Consider the following 17,819-nt stretch of genomic DNA (forward strand, 5'->3'; position numbering starts at 1 on the left):
AAGCGGCAGAGCTTGGATCCTGACCCTGGCCACCTGACTCTCAAGTCCACATCAGACTGAATCCTCTCCAGAGACCTTATTCACTGAACACCACTACATCTGGGTTTATGTCAGAGAGCGAATAAACCTGCCTTGCTCTCTGCTCTCTATTCTATTTACCTAGGCAACGTTTTACGGTTTTCGGTTTTGTTTGTTTGGGCACAGCATTAGATACGACCTTGTAGAGACAGGAACGCCCCCAAGACACCATGAAGCTATCAACACCAAGGTGATGCCACCGTGAATCCTACGGCCAGTTAGCTCACTATCTCTTCTGTGAATACGCAAAACAAGGGGAAAGGTTTAGATTTTCATTCATATAGCAATATGGCCAGGCCTTAGCTGCACACACACCCCCCCACATGCCTTACCTGGAACCCCATATCTACAAAACATCCAAAGACACAGTGCTTAAGCAGCTGGAAACCCAGGGCAAGACCTTAGATATTCGTTACAAGATTTTCTTTAAGAAAAAAAAAACAGGTGAATGTTCCGATAGCTTCTAACATAATCTACCTCCACATTCTCAGATGCTTTCCACAGTAAGTGCTAGACACTTCATTTTGCTCCACAGCTGGCCCACAAGTAACAGTTCTGGGATGCACAATGGACTCTCGTAGGCGCGTCTACGTACTGATAAAGAGAAACGTGCATTTGTATATGGGTGTAAATATCTGTACGCGTCATCTTTCCACTTCATATGAAGAATGTGGGAAGTGCAAAAGTAATCACTGTGGAAGTCAACCCTGCAAAACCAGCCTATCCCCCCTTCACTGTGCAGTCCCAGCTACAATCTCCTTCTCCCTTCCGCCATAGCCCCACGGCGCTGGCAGGACCAGTGGAGAGGAGTGGCAGTGCCTTTGTGATACTCTGGGGCATACATGACGGCAGCAAGGGGCCAGTTTTCCCACTGCCAAGTTGACAGCACTTGCACTGGAAAGGAGCTTTTATGGTATTGACATTACTGTCTGTGCACCCAAATAGCATCACATAGGAGAGGAGCAGAGGTGATTTCAGGGTGATGAGTAATGGCGCTTGTACAGCATCCTGAACTATGAGGGGGTACGTCCCTCAGTCAAACACCATGCGCACATCAGGGGCAGAAACACACCCTCACCACCCAACAGTCCTCTTGCACTACTCACCTTTAGACACTCTGCCTACTAAGGCTTTACATTATGCAAAACATTCTCACCTATGTCATCTGCTTTGCTGGCTAAAATGGCCTTAGCGTGGGGCAAAGCAGACCTCATGCCCCTGTTAATACCTTGCTCATTTGGAAGACGTTCATGGCTTCCCCAGGTGTTACCTGCCTTCTTGTCTGATGCGTCCCACAGCCTTGGGAAACTGACAATGCTGAACAGTACACATGAAACCCTGAATCCTTAAGAAAGTTAAGGTCCTCACAAGCACGCATCACACTAGGGCCCATGTCTCCGGATCCTACTTCAGTGAAAGAGCACGGCGAGCCGCGTGCCCACAGAAGGCCGCAGAGCCGCCGGGTCTCCCGAGAGCGGCCCCTGGAGCACCTGGGAGCTGGCAGACATGCAGACGCCAGGGCTGCAGCCCAGCCTGTGAGAGCCAAACCCCAGCCCTGGGAGGCTGCAGGCAGGACGCTCCCAGGGACTCGTCTGCATGCTCAAGTCTGACACTGAGAATTAGAATGATTAGGGAAATACCTCTATGGACAACTGAATAGATACCACGTTCTGAGGGAATGAGTAAAAAGTAAACCCAAAGTCATGCTGTCTGAAATAATGAAAAAAGCAGATTAGGAACAATAATCAGACTATCTAAAATCAAAACACTATAGTACTGCGTTGGCCAAAAAGTTTGCTTAGGTTTTTCTGTAACAGCCTACCGAAGGAACTTTATGGCCAATCCAATAGTGAGAGAGAGAGTGTGTGTGTGTGTCTGTCTGTCTGTCTCAGTTGCGTCCAACTCTTTGCAACTTCATGGACTGTAGTCTGCCAGGCTCTTCTGTCCATGGAATTCTCCAAGCAAGAATACTGGAGTGGGTAGCTGTTCCCTCTTCCAGAGGATCTTCCCGACCCAGGGATCAAACTCAGGTCTCCTGCATTGCAGGCAGATTCTTTATTGTTTGAGCCACAAAAATGGGTTAAAAAAAAATTTCACTGTCCAGTAACATACAGTGTCATGGGAAGGACATCTCATTTAGAGATTCAGCTGGTTAACAGGTAATATATGTATTTAGTACTAAGTGTCAGAGACAAAAAACTCGTTCAATGCAGCATCTCATTTGCTCTTTACAAGAGCCCAATAAGGTAGGTATCATTATCCACAGATAATATATACACACAGATGAAGGTACTTGCCACGGTCACGCTGCTAGTTAAATAGCAAAGGGTCAGAAGTCCAACTAAGGTTCACTTCAAAAGCCATTTTTTTTGCAACATTAAACTAGATTGCTTCCCCAAATTGTACTAATCAAATACAAATGCATTAATAGAATGTATTAGATGGCACACACTTTCAGTTTTCAATTAATAAATAAAGTATTTCCAAGTCAAAGCCTCTTATAACTGTCACTGGGATCTTCTAGGTCTATTTAATAGCTGGCTCTCACTGGCTACAGCAATTATTAATTTAGGCTGTCTGGAGCTGGTCCACTTAATATGAACTTTTCAATCCAAGTTTAACAGCGTGCTGTCAATCCACGTCCCATAGCTGCAGGCCCACGACAGAACCGGCCTTTTAATTACCTCATTCTGATGGACGCCAGGGACAGTCACATCCAGCCTCTCTGCTGCCGCAGAAGTCTTCCGCGAGGCCCAGGGTGAACGAGGACACAATGACTGCTGGGGCTCTGCCCCTGCGTCCCGGGTCCTCAGTCACCCCTGGACTCCCAGCACTGCACAGGACCACGAGGCTGTGCAGACGTCTGAGGCGGCAGCCGGCGCCCCAAGCCTTCTTCTGGAGCTCACCCCTCCCAGCCCTCGGCCATGCCCGCTGCCAGCCGGCCCTGGAGGGACCCCATCCCCTGCCCTGGGCCCTCCAAGCCTGCTCGGAGTCTGTGAGGCCTCGGCAGCAGCTTCCGAGAGGAACGACCTCATCCCTCCAGTCCATCCGAAGAGCCCTTCACCTCACACAGACCAGCCGTTCGCAGACCCCGGCTGGCGCACAGAGATGCTTGCAGCGCTCCGGAGGACAGAACCGCTCCAAGTTAACTGCTCTACTCCAGGCACGGTGAGAACCCGAGTCCCACATGCACGGGGAGAGCCCACCGCCACTCCAGGAAGGGAGTAAGGAGCCAGCAGAGAGGAGCAGGACAGGCCGCCTGTGACTGCGGAGGCTGGGTCCAGAAGGCAGGAGACTGTTGAAATGCACAAATAGAAATACCCAAGGGAAAGACAAAAATATGATCCCACTGGAGTTCTGGGTATGGGCCCCCCGCCAGAGCTGGAGAATAGTGTGGAGCTCCACGACTCAAGGGAAAACTGCAAGATTTAACAAAGAACCACCACATTTGGAAAAGGAAATCTCAAATTTCAGGCCAAGATGGTATCCTAATTTCCTCCTTTCATCAGTTTCCCATGGAAAGGAATGACCTGATCGATGAGGTTTTACAGCATTATTGGGGACCAGACATAGAATGTCCAGGTGTCTGTCTTCGGGAGGTGACGCGGGTAGATGAGAGACGAGAGCACGGGGCACTGCCTCACCGGGCTTCCAGACGCGACAGGAAGTCTCCAGATGAGCAAGTCTGGGACTGTCTCTACCCTCACCACCCCAGCCCCTCCCCTGTCGCCAAGACTAGAGATGCATGAGGGAAGACACACAAGTGACGTTAAGTGACAGCCTGCTCCAGTTTTTCACTGGAGAAAACGCCAGCAGAGGAGGCCGGTATAAACCTCCTCTCCACTGGGCACCCCATCACAGCTCATTCACGTTTATTAATGATGAATAATTTGAAGATGGCATGTTATGGCGCTTAAAACCTTCAGTCACTAGTTTCACTGGGCATGAAAGTCCAAAGCATACCTGGCTGGCAAGAGCCCCACTGGCCCAGCTCACCACAGACACACTAAGAGCAAGCGGGTGACTCACGTGTGGCTGCTCTCAGACTCTCAAAATCTCCATCTTCTCCAATCCCCAAAAAACTTCCATCCATCAGCCCAAGTCAATAAGCCATGAATTATTGAGCTCACGGAATACGGATCATGAATATGTATGCACGTGTTTGGAAGACGAGATTCTCAAACAAATAGGCTCTGCAGCGGTTTACAAGAAACTGGCACATGTCCTTCAGGGAATGGCTGAAGTCAGTCTCTGCATGAATACTGCTCAGACAGGGTTTCAGCACACAAGAGATGGTGGGAAAATGAGTGTTTCTGGTGGGTTTTTCACTTCTGTTTTTCCAAGTGGACTTGCATGGAATAATCTGCTGAACAAAAACACTGCTGCTGTTCTCTGTAAAATCTAAAGGTGCAGACGCCCTTTGAGGCCACGGTTATTGCAGCCAGCTCCCGCGAGCTGCCTGTGCCAAAGGGTGATGTGTCATCATGTCCCCTTCCACCCATCCTTTACTTCACACTCCTCTCAAGGTCTCAGCCTCCAACCACCGCAGGGAGCCCAAACTCCCTCACAGTCTCCAAATAAAAGAGCCAAAATAACCCTCCGAACAGAATACCCAAGTTCACGAGACACTTGACGAAAATGACAACACGGAGCCCAGCAGGCTCTTTGCGCGGCCCTCCCCCTCCTCTAGCCCTGCCGGGTGGCGCTAAACCCACCTTTGGCTGCAACTGCCAACAGTCCACTGGCCTCTCTCTCGCCAGGCCTGGGCCCCCAGACCACACACCTGGGCAAAGACTCCTCTAAGCTGGCGGCAAAGCCAACCAGCCTGCTCCACTCGCGCTCTCATCTGGGGCTCCTCAGCCTGATCACCACATTCCGAAAAAAATGGGGGGGCGGGACTCTCTCTCTACCTGCGGACGTTCTTTCACTATTATTATCCTCCTTAAACGTTTATGAATCACCTACAATATACAGGGAGCCATGCCAACCCCTCGAGTCGCGGTTAGCAAACTTTCTGCAAAGGGCCTCAAAGTAAGTATTTTAGGTTTCATAGTCATATACAGTCTCTGTCATATACTCCTTAAAAAAAATTTTTTTTTGAAAAGCATAAAAAGTTCTTTTTTAAAATTGTGGTAAAGTACACATAAAATCCGCCATACCAAGTGTACAGTCCAATAGTATTAAGTATATTCATACTGCTATGCAACCAACATCTCCATCCATCTCCAGAACTCTCTCCATCTTACAAAACTGAAACTCCATATCCAATAAACAATTGCCCATTCTCCCCTCCCCTTGCCCTGGCAACCACCATTCTGCTGTCTCTATGATTGCAATTGTTCTAGAATCATATAGTATTTTGTCTTTTTATGACTGACTTATTGCACCTAGCATAATGTCCTCTGGGTTCATCCATGCTGTATAACAACGAGCTAGAATTTCCTTCCTCTTTAAAGCTAAGTAATATTCCATTCTGTGCACGTACCATGTTTTTGGCTAATTAACCACCAGTAGAGGAATGTAAAAACCATACTTAACTCTCAGGATAAATAAAAACAGGCCACAGCCCAGATCTGGCCCACAGGTCATAGTTGCCAAACCCTGCTGTAGAGACACCAAAACCCACAACCCAGGCCAGAGGTTCTGAAATTTTCTTAGTCTCTGGCACCTTCAGTACATCCATCATTTTTTCACAGCACCCCAAAGCCAAAAGAAATACCCAACCATCCCATCTATTAAGTACTTACATCCAAACGACTTAATATGTTGTTAAATCCTAACAGCTTAACTCCTGTTGGGCACTCAAACCTCAGAATCAGACTCAACACTGTCAACCTCAGAAATTCCACCAAGATTTCCACACGATACTTGCTTTTAATCACAGCACCTGACAAAAACTCGGTTTGGCAAAAGTAGGCTCTGATTGAAAGGTATGTATATTTAATGCCGGAGCTGACTTATTTCAAGTTAGTTAATCCACATGGTGTCTGACAGGCGTCACTGTGTTTCCATCATAAATGTAGGCAATTTACACTGGGCTCCCCCTCCACCAAGGCCCAGGGTTCCTCGAAACACTGTTGGAGAACTGCAGATAGAGACTGTCCTGGGGTTTTAGATAGGGGTAGGGAAGCAGGCAATGGAGAAAGCAATGGCACCCCAGTACTCTTGCCTGGAAAATCCCATGGACGAGGAGCCTGGTGGGCTGCAGTCCATGGAGTTGCTAAGAGTCAGACACGACTGAGCAACTTCACTTTTACTTTTCACTTTCATGCACTGGAGAAGGAAATGGCAACCCACTCCAGTGTTCTTGCCTGGAGAATCCCAGGGACAGGGGAGTCTGGTGGGCTGCCATCTATGGGGTCACACAGAGTCGGACACGACTAAAGCGACTTAGCAGCAGGGAAGCAGGATCATGAGATCCTCCAGCAGAGACAGGAGTGTCCAGTGACTACACAGACACTGAACCACAGATGCTAGGAGAGCCCAGAGCCCCCAAGTCAGGGACAGCTGAGGAAGGGGTGGGGTCTAAGCTGCCCCTTGCAGAGAGTGAGACTCGAGAGGAGAAGAGTGAGTACAGGAGAGGCCCCGACGCCAGAACAAGGAGGGTGTGAAGCGGGGACCTGGAGCTGCGTGCGGACTGATGAGGCCTAGGGGATCGGTCACTCAAGGCTGAGAGGAAAGCGGACGTTTACACGGTCTTCAGGGACTTCCCTGGTGGTCCAGTGATTAAGAATCTGCCATGCAATGCAGGAGATTCGGGTTCGATCCCCGCTGGGGGAGCAAGAATCCCACATGCTGCAGAACAACTAAGGCTAAGCACCACAAAGAGAGCCTGTGCACCACCACAGTGAAAGAGCCTGCATGATGCAATAAACAGCCAAACGAACACACAATTTCTTTTCTAAAAAATGATGCGTTTCAGTAAACTTAATCTAGCAGTGATGTGCGCGACAACCCGCAGAAAGAGGTGGCTTCGATGAGACCCACGTCGAGGTGTGTGCAGAGGGTGACCCGCAGGGACACTGTCGGGAGAAGCAGCAGAAGTGAGCAGGGTAACACAAGCGTATGGGATCTAGGAAGATGGCACTGATGTGCCCATCTGCAGGGCAGCAGTGGAAACAGACACGGAGAGCAGACGTGTGGGTGCAGCGGGGGAAGGAGCGGGCGGGACGGACTGAGAGAGAGACAGAAACAAGCACAGCACCAACTGGAAACAGACAGCAGCTGGGAATCTGCTGTGTGACTCAGGGAGCTCAACCCAGGCCTCTGGGACAACCCAGAAGGGTGGGGCGGGGAGGGAGGCGGGAGGGAGGGTCAGGAGGGAGGGGTCACATGCATACCTTTGGCTGACTCATGTTGATGTATGGCAGAAACCAACACAGTATTGTAAAGCAGTTATCCTCCAATAAAAAAAACAACAAAAAGAACCTTATGGGACAAGGCTGGCAACTGGGGGGAAATGACATCACTCCCACCAAGGAGGTACACAGAGGCTGTCCTAAGGTGGCCAGGGAGAAACAGATCATATGAGCGTGGCTTTGATAGTCTGAGGGCACAGCAGGTCACTCAGGCAGAGATTCCAATGGTAGTTGATCCCGGTTGATCAGCAGAGCCCAGGCCCTGGGCACACCCCCATCTGGGCAGAAAAGGAGAGGAGTCAGACAGACTAAAGGAGAACAGGAGGCTCTGAAGGGTGGAGGTCAGAGGGAAAGCAGACAGCTCGAGTCTAGGAGTCAGAAGCCTTGGGTTTGTTCATAAAGTGATTCTTTAAAATTCCAACATTTTAAACGAATGTTTAGAATGCATTTAATGACTTGGCTTCCCTGAAGGCTTAGCAGGCAAAGAATCTGTCTGCAATGCAGGAGGCACAGGGGAGGTGGGTTCGATCCCTGGGTCAGGAAGATCCCCTGGAGGAGGAAATGGCAACCCACTCTAATAGTCTGGCCTGGAAAATTTCATGGCCAGAGCAGCCTGGTGGGCTACAGTCCCAGGAGTCGCAAAGAGTCAGAGACGACTGAGTGACTAAGCACAATTATCTGGCAAGGGGCACACAGCGGCTGACCCGGGAGCAGTGATGCTGAGGCGGGTAGAGATGCGTGCTGACCACTTCCACGTTCCAGTCTGGACCTACTCTCTGTCTTTTTCACCCTGCTCTGTATGCGCCAGTTTTTTCTCCAGGATTCCCTTGCCACCTGGATTCCACTTGGGTTCACCCAGTGGAGTCCAAGAGAAGAGAGGGAGGAAGGAGAATGAAGTTTGACTATTTATCTCCCGACTCCGTCATAGACTGGTTATAACCCACGTCCCAGGATCCTGGTTTTCATCAAGGGGCCCTCTCCATTCAGCCCTCCGATCCTGCAAACCTTCAGTTCCAGGGCGGTAACCATGGAAATGTCCAGAATACGGCCACAAACTCTTCGACACGCTTATCATCTCCCATTGAAAGTGGGCAGACTTGGCGACTACCATGAACAATACATTAGGCAGAAGTGCCACTGCTACAGGGTCCAGACTGGCCGCTCCTACTGAGGGACGCTAAGGCATCCCGGGGGTGCAGGCCTCCTCTGATGGCTGTGCTCATATCGCACAGAAGCCTCGGACACTCCAGCCAACCTCTGCCTACTCCCTTCACCCAGGCTCAGATGTGCAGCCTGACAACCCCCCGGCCCTCCCCGTCTCTCTTCCTGCTTTCTCTCTCACAAGCATTTCCCCTAATAAAACCCTTGCACATATAATCCCATTGTGGCATCCTCTTCTCTGAGGACCCAGACTAATATGACCATCCCAATAAATGTTTAGGCTTGAAAACTGAGCTTTGATATATTAAACATACAGACAGAAACAACACAACTTGCTCTTGCTGAATAAGGGTGGTCCCATTAATCAAAGGTCATAAATAACCAGCTTTAGACAATGTGATGTCAGTATCTGTGGCTGGATCTAATTCCTAAATGAACCGTATTAACATGGTGTCATTTTCTTTAACACGATTTTTACAAAGTATGATTTTCACCCATCTCCAGAAATGAGTCCTTTCCCAAATGTCCAAAATAGGCTCGAATCCCTTATCCAAAACCCTGGAAATCATGTGTATTTTGTAATTCAAAACTTTTCAAAAAGTAATATATACATACATCTGTCATATCTGATATAACAAACCAGCAGGCCCAGGGCAAAACTCTATAATCATATGTTAATATGTCTTCCATGAAACATACAAGCTAATGTCTATATATAACACAAGTGGTACAAAAATTAATAACCTTGAGACAGTTCAGGTATGGGTTGGCCACCAAATGAGTTCAGCAAAGGTCAGATTCTGACAGTTAATCCTTAGGTAGGTTAATAAGGAGCTCAAGGCTCTCAAGGAGAAAGGGACAAGCTTCTTTTTCCTACATTCCTTCCCCTTAGTCACATAAGATGCTTTTTTTCCTCAAACTCTGAGTTGTTACGACAACAATCTTTAAGACTTACTTTCTTTAAGCCCGGAGCTAATGATTACACAACAAAATAACTCATCTTGCTCAAGGGTATGCTTTGCCTCAAGTTCTGTGCTAATGATTATAGAACAACAATGCATCCTGCTTGAGGACATGTTTCTCCTTAACAAGAACCTTCTGACTAATCTTGCCATCTTCAGAGGTATGTCGTGGGAGTAGGTCTGGTCTTTCTATTGTTAATAACCAATTGAAAAAGCATATAAAGCCCGACCGGAACTACTGAGTGGGGCACTCTCTGCCCCCTTCTGAAGTCTGTGTCCAAAGCTTTCTCTATTCCTTTTGTACTGCAATAAAACTTTTGTCACCCGAAGCTCTGAGTGCCTGAAGCTGCGTCTCTGGTCCCAAAGCAAGCAAAGCCCTCTCCTTTGGAGAGTGGGAGAGCGTGAATCTGACACGGTTCACCGTAAGCTATTTATTTTAACACCATATGAAGCTTTTGGAACTTCTTGAAGTTTGGAGAGTGAATAAGGGATTATGGGCCTACACACACACACACACACACACACACACACACACTACAGAAAACTACGCAGATACTCCTTTGCACCAACACAGAAGAATAAGCGGCCACCCCACAGCACAAGATAGAGACAGCACATGCAAAGGCATCTTACACGTGTGCAGAGTGGGGAGGAGGCAGGAGGAGATGCTCTTTCTTCACTTGTCAGGATTCCCGGCAAACCGCCCGCCTCCCCGCCACCTTTTACAGCCCTCTACAAAGCATCTGCTCGCAATGCAGGAGACCTGGGCTCGATCCCTGGGTCGGGAAGATGCCATGGAGAATGAAATGGCAACCCACTCCAGCGCTCTTGCCTAGAAAATTCCATGGATGGAGGAGCCTGGTGGGCTACAGGCCATGGGGTCGCAAAGAGCCAGACACGACTGACCGCCTTCACTCACTTCACCCTTTGTAATGACTTCATCTCTGGCTAAGAAATGCTGTGGAAACACTGTGAGTACGGACTGTGAGGCAGGAAAATTTTTAAGCCTAAACGTATTTATACTATTTATGAGACAGTGAGAGTAAGTTCACCCCTGCAAACTGCCACCATTGAGGGAGGAAACCAAAATGTTAGACATAAATCGGGAGCTGAGATCGTCCACGGGGAAATTTATTTAGGATATTAAAGAAGGCGCAAAGTGAGGGACACAGAATATGAAAGACACAGACAGAGCCCGCCCAGGAGAGCTGAGGCCTCCAGGTGTCCCTTGCTGTGTCAAAGGCAAGGACACGGTGCGTGCGCTCCCACCGGGACTCCCTCAGAAACACCGAGCTCTGGTCTCCCCGCCCCGCTCTGAGCCCCTGTCCTGCGCTCCTGAGAGGCATCAGCCACCACACGGGGAGCTGAGAGCCAGCGGAGGGGCCCTTCACATTCCCCCTGCGCCCTGCTTCTTCCTGAAACTTCTCATTCTACACGATAACAACACAACCAATGAAAAATGGAGAGAAGGGAGGAAAATACGTTAAGAAGGAAACACTCTCCTTTCACTAAACAGCCCTGGGAGAAACGGTCTGCAATGGATAAATGTTAAGGAATTTGTTAGGGTCAGAAACACAGCCTAAAATAGTCATGTTCACTTTGTATTTTACATATTCAGTACTGACTGTCTCTTTCCACAATAAGCATGTATTAATAACTTGATGATTTTTACGTCCCATAGTTTAATTACGGGCATAATTGAGAACAATATTCGTTCCTATATGTGGGTGCTGTAATTTTCCTCTACGAACCACTGTCTGGAAATGTACCGAGTGTTCAACATTTTAACAAACATCATTCCATACGTGTGCTGTTTACTCAGCCTCCCAGGTCTAAGGTTCTGTGCTCAGCACTGGAGATTCCCCAGTAAACAAAGCAGGGGTGAACCCTACCCTCAAGAAGCAGGCAGAGCATTGTGGAGACATTACCCAAGGTCCGCACTTTGAATAATTTAATTCCACTTGTGCTAAGTGCTATGAAGGGAAGGCACTCGGAGACCAGTCAGAGCTTCCTAACAGCTCTCTGAGGTGGCTCTCAACCTCGATTGTGGATAAAGAGCTATCATTAATATTTGTAACTTAAGGTATGCTAATTAAAATAACATAAAATATCCTGAACAGACAACAATTACGATTATAACTACAGTAAGTCCCCTATCTACGAACAAGTTCTGTTCCGAGAGCACGTTCGTTAAGTTCAATTTGTTTGCCAATCCAACAGAGTCAGCCTAGGCACCCAACAAACACGACAGTTATATAATGCTGTACTGTAACAGCCTTATAATATTTTTGCACAAACAGTACATAAAACGCAAACACAAAAAGCAAGCATGTTTCACCTTACAGTAGAGTACAGCAGTGCAGGCCAACACACAGGGGCACATGCTCATCTTTCAGAGATTGCAACTGAAGCTTCACACACACGGGATTTACTGTATCATAATGATGACTGGGGAATTTATTTAGTATCAGCCAATGAGAAAGAAGATGAGAATAAATGAGGAAGAAAGTCTAAATGTGCAAGACAGTATGTGAATAACTGTTGTTGTTTAGTTGCTAAGTCGTGTCCGAATCTGCGGTGTCATGGATTGGAGGCCGCAAGGCTCCTCTGTCCGTGGGAATTACCAGGCCGGTATACTGTGGACAATTACTGCCAAGGAATTTTCAGGGCACCATTCTATTCTCCCATAAAGGAAAATTCTTCCATGAAGAGGCTTATAGACCTTCAACACAGGACACCCAGCCCTCCATGAGAAGAGCACGGTATTTAACAGAAAGATAACACGGAAGCAGATACAAGGTTCATTTCTATAATAACAATACTTCCTGAACACAGAAGTAACACAAAAACCGTAGCCAAACTAGGTACCCTGTTTGTTTTGGAAAACACCTCCCTGTGCTCGAAAGGCACTGAACGGTGAGAAAGGGGAACATCTTCCCTCGAGACTTAAAGCTCTGAACAGGAACGGCCACCAGCATCACAGCCAAGCTGCAAAGTCGCCGTGCTCAGGTGTTCTTCACAGCGGACCACCAGACCCACAAGAGTGAGCATGCCATCAAAATGCTCGCGGTAGGCTGCTTCTTGCTTCTCTCCCTGCCAGGGCTGGTAATTAGATACCTTGACAGAGATCCTCCAAATTAAATACTGTGTATGTCTCTTTACTTAGTAAGGCGAAACTCTTTAAAATTAGAATTCTAGGTCCATGGATGTCTCTTGACATCTCACAATAGAAAATATATCCATTGATTCATTACATAAAAGAAGAGAATCAAAAGAAATTCAGAGTGATGCTAAAGAAGGCTGAGTGCCTAAGAATTGAAGCTTTCGGACTGTGGTGTTGGAGAAGACTCTTGAGAGTCCCTTGGACTGCAAGGAGATCCATCCAGTCCATTCTGAAGGAGACCAGCCCTGGAATTTCTTTGGAAGGAATGATGCTGAAGCTGAAACTCCAGTACTTTGGCCATCTCATGCGAAGAGTTGACTCATTGGAAAAGACTCTGATGCTGGGAGGGATTGGGGGCAGGAGGAGAAGGGGACGACAGAGGATGAGATGGCTGGATGGCATGACTGGATGGCTGACTCGATGGACGTGAGTCTGAGTGAACTCTGGGAGTTGGTGATGGACAGGGAGGCCTGGCGTGCTGCGATTCATGGGGTTGCAAAGAGTCGGACTCGACTGAGCGACTGAACTGAACTGAACTGCAACTGCGGAAAAGAGATCTTTCCTGCTAAAGGCTCTAACCTAACAACCTAGCGAGCAGCCTGGCCCGCTCACAGAACCAAGGACTGAGTGAATACCAAAGGAGAGCGAGCAGGCCGTGTACAGGCCCCTCCCCACCTGGAGGCAGAGAGGCAGGCTCAGGACGGCCAGAGCCCGAGGCATGGGGCTGCTGCAGTCTCAGCCTCAAGACGGCATCTTCCAACAAACTGTGAGCAGGCTTCCAGCTGCTAAACATGTCTTCCTGGGATCCTGGATGGCTGACATCCGCCAGGAGGGTCGCAGCCTGAGATGAGCTCCCCAGCGGAGACAGGCATGCCTGAGACGGCACTCTGGCGGCACCCCCGGGAAACCCAGCGGCAGGACTCGGGTGGTGAGTAAGACACAGGGTCCACCTGGGACAGTGCTCCCCAAGCACCTGGTCACCTGAGCTGCTCAGACCTCGGAAAGGCACGGAACACAGGCCCAACCCTCAGAGGCTGAGCCAGAACTCTGTCTGAGTGTCTCCTGTGGAGGTGCCGGTCAGCAGTGGTCTGGATACAGCAGACCTGAGTATGGCGTAAGCCCTCTTGGAGCCGCCAGAACTTACACAGGACTGGGGAAACAGACTCTTGGAGGGCACAAAAAATAACCTTGTGCACACCAGGACCCAGGAGAAAGGAGCAGTGACCCCACAAGAGACTGAGCCAGACAAGGCTATGAGTGTCTCCGGCAGAGACGCGGGTCAGAGGTGGCCTGCTCCAGGGTCGGGGGCACTGAGTGCAGTGTGCCTGCAGGGGAACTTTTGAAGGAGGCCGCCATTATCTTCATTACCGCCACACAGTGCGGCCTCAGGTCAAGCAACAGGGAGGGAACACAGCCCTGCCCACCAACAGAAAACGGACTGAAGATTTACTGAACATGGCCCCTTATTATGAACTTATCATGAACACCTTATTGCCAAATTCAGACTTAAACTGAAGAAAGTGGGGAAAACCACTAGACCATTCAGGTATGCCCTAATCCTAACAATTAAACAGTGGAAGTGAGAGACACATTGAAGGGCCTAGACCTGATAGACAGAGTGCCTGATGAGCTATGGACGGAGGTTGGTGACATTGTACAGAAGACAGGGATCAAGACCATCCCCAAGAAAAGGAAATGCAAAAAGGCAAAATGGCTGTCTGGGGAGGCCTTACAAATAGCTGTGAAAAGAAGAGAAGCAAAAGGCAAAGGACGAAAGGGAAAGTATACCCATCTGAATGCAGAGTTCCAAAGAATACCAAGGAGAGATAAGAAAGCCTTCCTCAGTGATCAGTGCAGAGAAATAGAGGAAAACAACAGAATAGGAAAGACTAGAGATCTCTTCAAGAAAATTAGAGATACCAAGGGAACATTTCATGCAAATATGGGCTCGATAAAGGACAGAAATGGTATGGACCTAACAGAAGCAGAAGACATTAAGAAGAGGTGGCAAGAATACACGGAAGAACTGTACAAAAAAGATCTTCATGACCCAGAAAATCACAATGGTGTGATCACTCACCTAGAGCCAGACATCCTGGAATGTGGGCCTTAGGAAGCATCACTACGAACAAAGCCAGTGGAGGTGATGGAATCCCAGTGGAGCTATTTCAAATCCTGAAAGATGATGCTGTGAAAGTGCTGTATTCAATATGCCAGCAAATTTGAAAAAGTCAGCAGTGGCCACAGGACAGGAAAAGGTCAGTTTTCATTCCAATCCCAAAGAGAGGCAACACCAAAGAATGCTCACTCTACCATACAACTGCACTGATCTCACACATTAGCAAAGTAATGCTCAAAATTCTCCAAGCCAGGCTTCAACAATACATGTACCATGAACTTCCAGATGTTCAAGCTGGATTTAGAAAAGGCAGAGGAACCAGAGATCAAACTGCCAACATCTGTTGGATCATGGAAAAAGCAAGAGAGTTCCAGAAAAACATCTATATCTGCTTTATTGACTATGCCAAAGCCTTTGACTGTGTGGATCACAACAAATTGGAAAATTGTGAAAGAGATGGGAATACCAGCCCACCTGACCTGCCTCTTGAAAAACATGTATGCAGGTCAGGAAGCAACTAGAACTGGACATGGAACAGCAGACTGGTTCCAAATAGGAAAAGGAGTACATCAAGGCTGCTTATTTAACTTCTATGCAGAGTACATCATGATAAATGCTGGGCTGGAGGAAGCACAAACTGGAATCAAGATCGCTGGGAGAAATATCAATAACCTCAGGTATGCAGATGACACCACCCTTGTGGCAGAAAGTGAAGAAGAACTAAAGAGCCTCTTGATGAGGGTGAAAGAGGAGAGTGAGAAAGTTGGCTTAAAGCTCAACATTCAGGAAACAAAGATCATGGCATCTGGTCCCATCACTTCATGGCAAATAGATGGAGAAACAGTGGAAACAGTGAGAGACTTTTCTTTTCTTGGGCTCCAAAATCACTGCAGATGGTGACTGCAGCCATGAAATTAGAAGACACTTACTCCTTGGAAGAAAAGCTATGACCAACCTAGACAGCATATTAAAAAGCAGAGACATTACTTTGCCAACAAAGGTCCGTCTAGTCAAAGCTATGGTTTTTCCAGTGGTCATGTATGCATGTGAGAGTTGGACCATATAGGAAGTCAAGTGCTGAAGAATTGATGCTTTTGAACTGTGGTGTTGGAGAAGACTCTTGAGAGTCCCTTGGACTGCAAGAAGATCCAACCAGTCCATCCTAAAGGAAATCAACCCTGAATATTCATTGGAAGGACAGATGTTAAAGCTGAGACTCCAATACTTTGGCCACCTGATGCGAAGAACGGACTAATTGTAAAAGACCCTGATGCTGGGAAAGATTGAAGGCAGGAGGAGAAGGGGACGACAGAGGATGAGATGGTTGGATGGCATCACCGACTCAATGGACGTGAGTTTGGGTAAACTCCGGGAGTTGGTTATGGATAGGGAGGCCTGGCATGCTGCAGTCCACGGGGTTGCAAAGAGTCAGACAGAACTGAGCAACTGAACCAAACTGAACATGGCCCCACCCATCAGAACAAGACCCAGTTTCCCCCTCTGTCAGTCTCTCCCATCAGAAAGCTTCCATAAGCCTCTTATCCTTATCCATCAGAGGGCAAACAGAATGAAAACCGCGATTACTGAAAATTAACCAAACTGATCACATGGACCACAGCCTTGTCTAACTCAATGAAACTATGAGCCATGGCTGCTGCTGCTGCTGCTGCTGAGTCGCTTCACTCGTGTCCGACTCTGTGTGATCCCATAGACGGCAGCCCACCAAGCTCCCCCGTCCCTGGGATTCTCCAGGCAAGAACACTGGAGTGGGGTGCCATTTCCTTCTCCAGTGCGTGAAAGTGAAGAGTGAAAGTGAAGTCACTCAGTTGTGTCTGACTCTTAGCGCCACTACCTATGAAATCAAGTAGACACAAGAGTCAGTCCAGGTGCCAATGTTCATTTACACCAGCTTGCTTGATATTCACAGGGCTCTACTCGACACATCAAATGGATCCTGTCAGATTTAAGCTGTCACCATCATTAAGATCTGTAACTGACACTGGTAAGGAACATGGATGAAATGAGAAGAAAATAAAGCTAAGTCACCACCAAGTCAATGACACTGTGTCTTCCTTCCTCGGCTTCTATCAGTTGTACAAGAAACAGACAAGAGGTGACATCAGCCAGTCACTGACCTTATGGAGAGCTGGAGCCAAGACCGGTACCAAGAATCCGTTGTAAATATAATTGACAAGCTGATTACGAATCAAAGGGTGAGCCACCTAAGAGAGAAACAAACAGTCATGAAAAAGACAATCTTTAGATCTTCTTAAAATCAAACCTGAATTCAGAAAGGAAGTCCAAATGTTCGCCATTTATTTCATGGCTAAAGAATAACTGACACTTCAAACCACCAGGTAATTTTTCCAGACGGTTTATCCCAGTATAAATAAATAGCCTGGACTCCCAAATTTTAAAACCGGTAATTTTAGATTTCTGTTTGGAAAAAAAATAAAAAACATATAATAAATAGACTGAATATGTACATGGGCTCATATATTAAAGTCAACAAACTGGAATGGATAATTTTTGCTCCGTAACTTCATCTATGTCCTATCTCAACTTGCAACTAATTTTTAAAAAATAACTGTCAAAACGGACAATTAAAACCATTCATTTTGTCAGCAGAAAAAAATTCTCATTTTGAAATGCATTCTCTGATAAAAATCATTTATATTGGAGAGGAAGGCATTTAGAAAATCTTTTCATAAAAAACAGATAATGCTAAAAAGCAGAAAACATTATCAGAGGTACAACATTTCCTATATTTAACTTTCAAAATATATTTAGTATGGATAAGCCTTACTGACATCTTTTATAAACACAATCATCGCCGGTATCTGTGGGGAATTGGTTCTGGGATGATCAGCTCCCACTGCCACAATACCAAAATCTGTGGATGTTTAAGTCTCTTATAAATAAAAATGGCATAGTGTTTTCATATAAGCTACATACGTCTTCCCATATACTATAAATCA

At 47.4% G+C, this 17,819-nt stretch overlaps 1 protein-coding gene across 3 annotated transcripts in view; it reads right to left on the bottom strand.

The window, feature by feature from the left end:
- FHIP1A (FHF complex subunit HOOK interacting protein 1A) overlaps positions 1–17,819 on the bottom strand; it is a 296,802-nt gene that overhangs the window by 57,143 nt on the left and 221,840 nt on the right. For all 3 annotated transcript variants that reach the window (XM_069556706.1, XM_069556705.1, XM_069556707.1), the window contains one exon: positions 16,977–17,063. In XM_069556706.1, the coding sequence (XP_069412807.1) occupies positions 16,977–17,063 (87 nt within the window). The remainder of the gene's footprint in view (positions 1–16,976; positions 17,064–17,819) is intronic.

This window comes from Ovis canadensis, chromosome 17 (assembly GCF_042477335.2).
Source record: "Ovis canadensis isolate MfBH-ARS-UI-01 breed Bighorn chromosome 17, ARS-UI_OviCan_v2, whole genome shotgun sequence".
Lineage (NCBI taxonomy): Eukaryota > Metazoa > Chordata > Mammalia > Artiodactyla > Bovidae > Ovis > Ovis canadensis.